This window comes from Melopsittacus undulatus, chromosome 3, assembly GCF_012275295.1.
Source record: "Melopsittacus undulatus isolate bMelUnd1 chromosome 3, bMelUnd1.mat.Z, whole genome shotgun sequence".
In the NCBI taxonomy this organism is placed as follows: domain Eukaryota; kingdom Metazoa; phylum Chordata; class Aves; order Psittaciformes; family Psittaculidae; genus Melopsittacus; species Melopsittacus undulatus.
This window is the reverse complement of record NC_047529.1, coordinates 106,723,347-106,731,979: the sequence shown is the minus strand read 5'-3', so window position 1 is coordinate 106,731,979 and position 8,633 is coordinate 106,723,347. Positions and strand designations below refer to the sequence as shown.

The window sequence follows — 8,633 nt, the reverse complement described above, 5'->3', positions numbered from 1 at the left end:
GTAATGGCTGCCTGGGGAGAGGGGGGACTGAGGAAGAACTACTTAAGAATGCTGAAAAGACAGAGTGATGGAGGCAACAGAAGATATGGCAGTGGTACAGGCTAAACACATTGTCTTCTCCAGCAACGGTTGGTGAGCTAAGGAACACGAAATCAACATCCTACTCTCTTTGGAAGACCAATGTTGAATTTAACCCTACAGCCACAGCTGGGCAGTGCTCAGCAACAAAGTTCTTTCCAACTCTCCCTCTAGTGTAGGAGTGCTTCAGCTGTTAACAGTCAAATACCTTCTCTTCACAAGGCCAAAGTACAGTATCTAATTCCACCAGCTAAGCCTCAATGTGGTCTCATCTTTCTCTGGTTTCATTCCTTTCATGATCTTTTTGTCTCTTCACAGACTCTTCCACTGGTCTTGGGCCTGTGCTTTCCCAGTAGAACTTCTTCCAAGTTCCACTTGAACGAAAGCACTGTTGTCTGTCCAAACTGAACAGTTCAACATAAGCTGGTCAATGTTCAGTGTTCCTAACACCTCAGCCTGTCAAGCGAAGGATGATTAGATGCTAATCTCAACTTTCATTAAGAAATAATAAAGTTTTGTTATTTCCCTTTGGGTTCTGGAGAAAAGCTTGAGAATACCAAACATGAAAATTCAAGGCTCTAAACCAAGTAACACACAGTAACCCTATTTTTAAAGGCCAAGACTTCACTCACTTGTGACTTTTGACCACAGACCTTGCTGAGTGTTTGCGTTTGTCTTCCATCACATAGAACAGGAAAGAGATACCTTGGGGCAGAGACCGGGAGGCGCAAAACACCTCATGTTCTGACATCACGTCCTGGTAAGTGTACCCCAACTCTCAACATTCCTGGAAGATCAAAATCACCCTTCACCTCCTGCTTCCATGCCAATGCACACAGAGACTACAGAAGACAACAGCAGCGTGTCTGAACCCTTCCAATAACCAACGGGGGCAACAACAGGATGCAACTTCACTGAACACTTCTCCTTTTCTTAAAAGAATAAAATCCATATTGCCTCAGGAAATTACTGTAACCCTGCTCCACCCGCTCACCGACCAGTCCCACCAACCCATGTCCGGGCAGTGGACCCTCACCACACACCATGGGTTCCCACCACACGCCTTCACACATGTCCACCACCGAGCTCATGCCCCAGGACTGAGGGACCCCCTCAGGCAGGACGCCTACAGCCCCCATGGGAGCCCGTAGACCCCTACCTCGCAGACCAGCCGGGCACTACAGGAGCGATCCGGGAGGCCCCTGCAGCGGCCTTGAGGCCTGCCCTGTCGCGCCCCCCGGCACCTATAGGGCCCATACCCCACCCCCAGCCCCGGGCGGCGGAAGTGTGTGTAGGGGGCAGTATAGGAATTTCCTGTGACGTCCCGGCCCGGACTCCATTAAGCTGCAGCTGGGCTGAGAGGAGACAAACCCAGCGGGCAGCAAACGGGAGCGGGCCGGGCGCCTGGGGCTGCCGGCCGGGGGCTCAGGGCAGCGGCGGCCGCCATCGCCAGAGGGAGCCCCGAGCGGGCTGCGGCGCTGCCTCCGGGACCCCCGGGGGGCATAGGGCTCCGCTCCGCCTCCCCTCACCCCCTTCCCCCTCCCCCCCCGCCCTCCCCCTCCTCGCCCTCCCGGCTTCCCACCACGGCCGCTCTCGGTGAGGAAACTCTGGCCTCCGCTTCCTCCTCCTCCGACTCGGACACCGGCGGAGCCTCCCCGCCCCCGCGGAAGAAAGCCCGGGCCTCCCCGGCGGCGGCGGTGGAGGGAGCAGGAGAGCCCGGGGCTTCCGCGGGCAGAGCAGGCCTCACCTCGTCCCAGTCCCTCTCGCTCCCCGCCGGGCTCGCCCCCGCCGCCGCCCCGCTCAGAGGCAGTAGCAGCGGCAGCGGCGTCAGCAGCGCCATGCAGGCCAACGGGGCAGGAGGGGGCCAACAACAGCAGCAGCAGCCGTCGCAAGGGCCGGTGAACCCGGAGCTGGGCTGCCTGAGTGCCCAGAACGGCGAGGCCTCGGCAGGCACAGCCGCCAGCGACCAGCTGGCTCACGCCAACGGGCTGCTGCCCTCGGCTAACAGCGGCGGCGGCAGTCCCGGCGGCCTCAGTGTCAACAACGGGGTGCCCGCCGCCGGGGTCCCCGGCCCGGCCTCCGCTGAGCTGGGGGGCGGTGGCGGCAGCGCCCTGAAGAAGAAGAAGCGGCTTTCGCAGTCTGACGAGGACGTGATCCGGCTGATCGGGCAGCACCTCCACAGCCTGGGCCTCAAGTAAGTGCCCGCGGCCTCGAAGGCGACGAGGCCGCGGTGGGAGAGGGGGAGTGCGGCCTGGGGAAGGGAGGTGGGGGCTCCTTCCCTCCTTGCCCCGGCCTGGTGTCCTGACAGAAGGGCTCTGTGGGGTCGGGGAGGCCCCGTAGAGACGCCTCGCTGTTCTTCTTCTCCGTCCGCGGGGAGGGGGCTGCAAGAGGCCGATGGTCCCCCCGGAGGATGGGCTGCCTGAAGCGGGGAGCTGGGGCGAGGGAGAGGAAGGGATCTCCGCATGGGGATTAGTGGCAAAACCTGCCCCGTCGCAGGCTGGTAGTCCCCAAGAAGGAGAGAGCAGCGCCTGGGTGCGAGGCGGAGCAGTGGGGCAGGCCCGCACGCAAAAAAAACCCAACATGGAGCCAAAGATGTGTTTTCCAAGCCTGTGCCGGTTAGCTCGGTGTCCGCGAAGGGACAGGCCGGGTGCTTCCTCTGCCAGGGATGGCAATATGGAAGCCGGGCTGCACACCGATAAGGGTTGATCAATACAGATGTGTTAGTAGGGGAGAAGTTATCTGGTAAACATAATGGAGTCCGAGCTTGGGGAGGGACGGGACGGGGGAGGGACGGCTGTTTACAGATAAGCTCAAAGATTCGGCTTGACAGCTCCGGGGAAGAGAGCACGAACTAAACTGCATCTTAAATAAGATGTTTGGTTTTGCTCTGAAAACCTTCGCCCCTTCATAAATGGTGAAGGCCTCTGAAGGTTTGCGCTGGACACATGTTTTTGATAATAATCTTATCTGTAGATTAGAAAAGAGTGGTGTTGGCTCTTCCTTAAAATCAGAATAGGAAAAATAATTTCCCAGTGGAGTACGGGAAGTCTAAGAATTTAATGACAACACTCACTTTGTGAGTAAAGCTAAAGCCAACACATGGTAATTTTGGAAGGAGGTTGGAGAAGTCCTCTCAAGTCTACACATAGTTACCACAGAAGTCTCCAAAACACTGTGGAATGGATCAATAATAAGAACTTAGCCCATAAAATCGATTGCCTCTGACACAGGAGGCAAGTTTACAGCAGCAGACAACTCGTGACTGTTCATAGATGACAGTACAGTAAATAAGCTATTTTTAGTGTAAAGGGGAGGGCTATAGGTTCGTGATTTTGTTTATTTTATTTTAAGGAGCCAGTCTTTTAATATGTGGTGAAGAAGGAAAAGTTAGGCCTGTTGCAGATGTAGTAGCATTCCCTGTTCTTTTATTGGGGGGGGGGAGAGGGAGGAAGGGAGGGAGGCAGGGGGTAGTAGAGTGTAGCTAACAGCTTTCTAGTCTTTATCTTCCTTCATGAAGTTTATCTTCTGTGCAGGGATGGCTGTTTTTGGTGGCTGGTAAGTCACATACTTTATGGTACTTCAGTGAAGCTTTCAAGCTCATTGACAACTTGCTTTAGATATAGGTAGCTATTTACATGTCTCAGGCAACTTTTTGGACAAGCATCTGAATCTGGTCATAATATTCTTACTTTGTTAAAGCTGCTTTTAAATATGGTTAACTGTTATCATAGCAGGCGGTATATTTGTGAGGGTAAAACTGGTCAGGTTTTTTTACACTGTATCTCTCCTGCAGCCAGACTGTTGATCTCCTCATGCAAGAGTCAGGATGTCGTTTAGAACATCCTTCTGCTACCAAATTCCGCAATCATGTCATGGAAGGAGAATGGGATAAGGTAACGTAGGGCTTATAGGACTGTATTAACCACTGTTTAAATTCATAGTATCTGTGAGAGAATTCAAAAATCCACTCTCCTTACATACTTTTTTTTTCTTATGCCGATTCCTACAGGCTGAGAACGACCTGAATGAACTTAAGGCCTTAGTGCATTCTCCGCATGCAATTGTGGTAAGAGGCACACTTGAACTCTTTCAGAGCTGTATAGTTGGACTAATTGTAGTGGTGTAATCTTTCACTATGGAGTTGGTTGTCCCTAGCTCTTGTTTTCTTTGTTTTATTGACTTTAAGCAGCTTGCATGCTAGCTCAAATGTCATACTAATCTCAACTTTTTAATTCTTTTTTAGAATGTGAGATAGGAAGCCCAAAAGTATTGAGGCTAATATTTGGTGTACTGAAGGCTAAAACTTTGTTAAACATACTTAACTGATAAAATAGCCTGTAACAGTCCTAAAATACGTGAGTTTCTGCAGAAACTGCTTATCTTGAATACTAATTTCAAACTTGAAATACTTCTCACCATCAATGTGTTTATGGGAGTTAGGCTTTCTTGAGAGAAGTTTAGAAATGAAATGCAGTAATGCTGATAGAGTTGGCATTGTAAGAGCACATTACAAGAAGATAGAGGCTGCTACAGAACATGAACAGTACTGTTGCTTTTCCAGATGGCTTCTAAGGAGCAAATGCATTTGTAATGCTGTTTGGGATTATATTTAGAGTTTTTATCTTTGGCTGTCTTTTTTTTTTAAGTTGACCCTAGATATAAAAGGTTAGTAGGTCCTGTGACTTGACAATTACAACATGTGGTGTTACAATTTAAGTTACTTTGAGCAAAGTGTGTCTTGGTTTGGTTTTTTCTATCTCGAGATGAAAGTCCTTACATAGAATGGTTAGGGTTAGCTCTTCAAATGGCTTGCTCTGTTGTGTTTAAACATTTATTTTAACTAAGTTGGAACAACTATGGTTACTTCGGAAGAAAGCAGTAGCAAGGCTTTTTGAAGTGTGTGTGACTGTAAACAATGAAGGATCAGCTGATGGCTGCTTAGCTCTACTTCTAGCTGATTCATTTGTTGTCAAGACAATTTCCTGTCTGGTGGGGGAGGGAGAAAAAGAGAGAACAGGAAGTGAAGTAGGAAAAACAGATGTTTAAGACAACATCAGAGGCTACTGGACAGAAGTTCATGTTCTGTTAATTTGCTCAAAGCTTAGAACCTCTTACTTAGACTAGTATTTCACTTTATCTTTTCTCAAGACTTGATATAGGTAAGATTTACTGATTTTAGTTTAGAATGTTGCATGCAGCTTTCAGTAGTTTCCGGAGTCTGAAGGTGTGAAACCACTATGTGTGAATACAAATGGTCGTTTGAAGCAGATTTGCTCACGTTTCTAACTTCTGAAGTTACGAAGTTTCTCTGTAGTATTGGAACTGTTTTGCATGTCTGGGAGTTGAGGTTTAACTGAGCATTGTACTTTTTAGAGAACATAATTTGAGGGAAAAAAAGGGGACATTTTCCTTTTGTTTTTGGAGGGCTCTGAAAACCTGCTCTTCTTGAATGTTGATGTCTAACTATTTGAATAAAACTTAGTGCAATAAAAATACTTGGTTTACACTGACCTTTACCTGAACCAAGTATTAACTGTCTTCTCTTCAAAGTTGTTCTCCTTTATATAAACTTCATATAATTTAAAACAGATAATAGTGTTAAATGTCTTTACATGTGTGTTTTAGTAAGGCAGTACTGATTTGCAAAGATAAATAGAGCACACAGGAGTTCAGTCGTGTGCGTACCGTCTTCACCTCCTTCCCCACCCATTTTTGTACCTGGTTGAAATTATGGGTGGGTATTTGTAAAGTCAGCACCTGGAAAACTAATGAAAGATCATTGCAGGTGAGGAGGGATGGTTTAGCCTCTGTAGGTAATCCTGACTGCAATAAAGTTGATGATAAATGTGATTAGGTAAAGTCCAAACAAGATGCTGCTGCAGGTAACTCTTTAAAAAATGGAAAATTAGATTTCATGTTTCCTGACTCCTGACTTGTGACTCATAGTGTATGACTACGTGTTTCAAAAATGTGTGTGTACAGGAAGAATGGATACCTAAAAGTTTAGATGACACAGAGGATTTAACAAAGTAGGGTGCGTGCGGTTGGTGGTTTGCATTTGGTTTTTGGTTTGTGGTTTGTTTGTTTGTGTTTGTTGTTTTGGTTTTGTTGTGTGTTTTTCTTCTTCTTTTTTTCTTTTTTTTTCCCCTTATAGTTAATATGACCTGGAGAAAATAACCAGGATATGTAACTGCTTTTGAAATGTCTGATCAGTGAAGGGGATACATATGTATTTTGAAAATTCTACTCCTGTTTTAATTTCCTTATTTCTGCAAAGTGCTGTAAGTTCTGCAGGTGAAAACACTACACATAAAATGGCTGCTCTCGATTTGTAAACCTTTGATGCTGTGTGATGATATGTTGGGGGGGGGGGTGTGTGGGGTGGCAGTCTGCTATTTCTATTTGTGTCAACACAACTGAGTGCTGTATAGTATGTGCTTAGTCATGTTTACTTTTCCAGCATATAAGATACAGCTGTCTTGAGACAGTCTGTAGGAAAACTTTATAGTTGATTCAAGAATGTTATTTTTAACTTGAATAACACTTAGAAAATACCAGTTTCTAACAAACCCAAGGTTGTGCTTACTTTGAGGATACTCAAGTATATTATGGCATCTATGTTGGGCAACTAATTGAACCTAGGAAGAAATCTGGAGGTGATTCCTCTATAGTCATCTAGAATATACTTTTAAATTGTCCTCTTAGTTTTCATTTACTTCAAAGGGGCTTTCTCCCAGTTCTGGAGGTATGCAGCCTGTAGCAGGCAATGCAACAAAAAAAAGTGATTTGTATCTTGTTTGAGCAAGTGCTCCACCTGCCTGTATGGTGTTCCTCTTGCTACCAGCATTAAGGGCAGGGAGTTAATTATTCTGTAAGTGACAGGATTTGGTATGGTTGAAGCCTTGTTAAATTTTATAGGCCAGAATATTTTTCTGCTCCTTATGTATCAAATCTTACATATAAGTTTTAGATGGTTTGTAAGTGCTTGATAGTCTTGTAAAACACTGATTAAAAAGTAATAAAGACTACAAAGTAATAAAAATTGGGGTCTTAATTCTGCAGTCTATAAGCAGACAGCTTCTGTATTGAATTTGTCTTGAAACATCAGCTGATAATTTCAGCATGTCTCTTGGTTACACTCTTCATTTCAAAGAGTTCTTTCAGCAGTTGTCCTGGGTTCAGCAGTAGCAGACAGTTTTTCTCCTTCTTGGTAGCTGGTGCAGTGCTGTGTTTTGACTTTTGGGCTGGGAACAATGCTGATAGCACTGATGTCTTTAGTTACTGCTCAAATGTTTACTCTGGCCAAGGGCTTTCTGAGCCTCATGCTCTGCCAGGGAGGAGGGGAGGCCGGGAGGAAGGAGAGACAGGACACCTGACCCAAGCTAGCCAAAGAGGTATTCCATACCACAGCATGTCATGCCCAGGATGTAATGGAGAGTGATCCAGTAGGGCTAGTGCTCTGGGGGGTTGGAGGAGGTATCGATCTGTGCTCGGTCAGGCAGGGTGAGGTGAGTTATCGGTCAGCAGGTGGTGAGGTGTTGTATTCCCTTCACTTGTTACTTCCTTTATTATTATTATTATTTTTGATGGTAACAGTAGTGATTTGTGTTATACCTTAGTTATTAAACTGTTCTTATCTCAACCCGTGGGAGCTACATTCTTTGGATTCTCCTCCCCAGCTCTCCGGGAGTTGGGGGAGAAGGGGGGGGAGTGAGTGAACAAGTTGAGTGGGTGGGTTAAACCACAACAGCAGTGTTTACTTATTTTGAACTCTTAGTACAGTAATAAAACTGTTGGGGGGTTTAAGATTTGTAAGGCCAAAATAATACCAAAAGCTAGTCCTAAAATGAGATTATGTGTTTTACTCCTTAAACTTCTGAAGATTTGCTGCTGTAACCAGTGATCAAAATGGCTGTTTCTTGACTGTGATACAGTGCTTCTCCTATTATTTTCACTGACGTGTTGCTGAGGATTTTACCTTCAGTTAGAGCCGATGAACCATGGTGCAGGCAAAACTTCCTAGAATTTAAGATTTTACGAGGGCTTTGCTGCTAAAAGTTAGGATAGTGGAATAAAGCACTAAATGTTCATGTTTGTAATTGAAGGCTGTAGTTTGAAGAAAGCAAAATGGTAATAGTACATGCATTAAAACAAAAATCCCCCCATGTAAATCTATTTTAACTCTCAGTTTTGCCCCAGGGTGATCAGAGGTTCAACTTGCACTTAAATAACAGCTTTTAGAAACAAAAAAGTAATACGTGTTATCCTCACGCTCTCTATAAAGTGAAAAGAAAGGATGAGGTTATGATAAGTGAACAAGGTCAACCAGAATGGAGGGCTGAAACTGTTGTACTGGACTCTTCTGTGGGCCCTATATGGTGAAGAATCTTTGCTACTAGCTATGTAATGGTGGTGACTGGATTTAACTTATTCAGTAGTAAAGCATGTAAGGAGGTTGAATTTCCATTGCAAACACTGAGATGACAACAACAAGTCCCAGGCACTTCTGTTACGTTGTGCATGGTATAATTTGGATTATGGTAATTTTTATTTTG

At 45.8% G+C, this 8,633-nt stretch overlaps 1 protein-coding gene across 3 annotated transcripts in view; it reads left to right on the top strand.

Moving 5' to 3' along the window:
* Positions 1–1,635: 1,635 nt before the first annotated feature.
* WDR26 (WD repeat domain 26) overlaps positions 1,636–8,633 on the top strand; it is a 33,326-nt gene continuing 26,328 nt past the window's right edge. For 2 of the 3 annotated variants that reach the window (XM_034061188.1, XM_034061186.1), the window contains exons 1-3: positions 1,636–2,272; positions 3,872–3,971; positions 4,088–4,144. In XM_034061188.1, coding sequence (XP_033917079.1) covers positions 1,917–2,272; positions 3,872–3,971; positions 4,088–4,144 — 513 coding nt within the window. In that variant the 5' untranslated portion in view covers positions 1,636–1,916. The remainder of the gene's footprint in view (positions 2,273–3,871; positions 3,972–4,087; positions 4,145–8,633) is intronic. The other variant, XM_034061185.1, reaches the window with a different exon arrangement.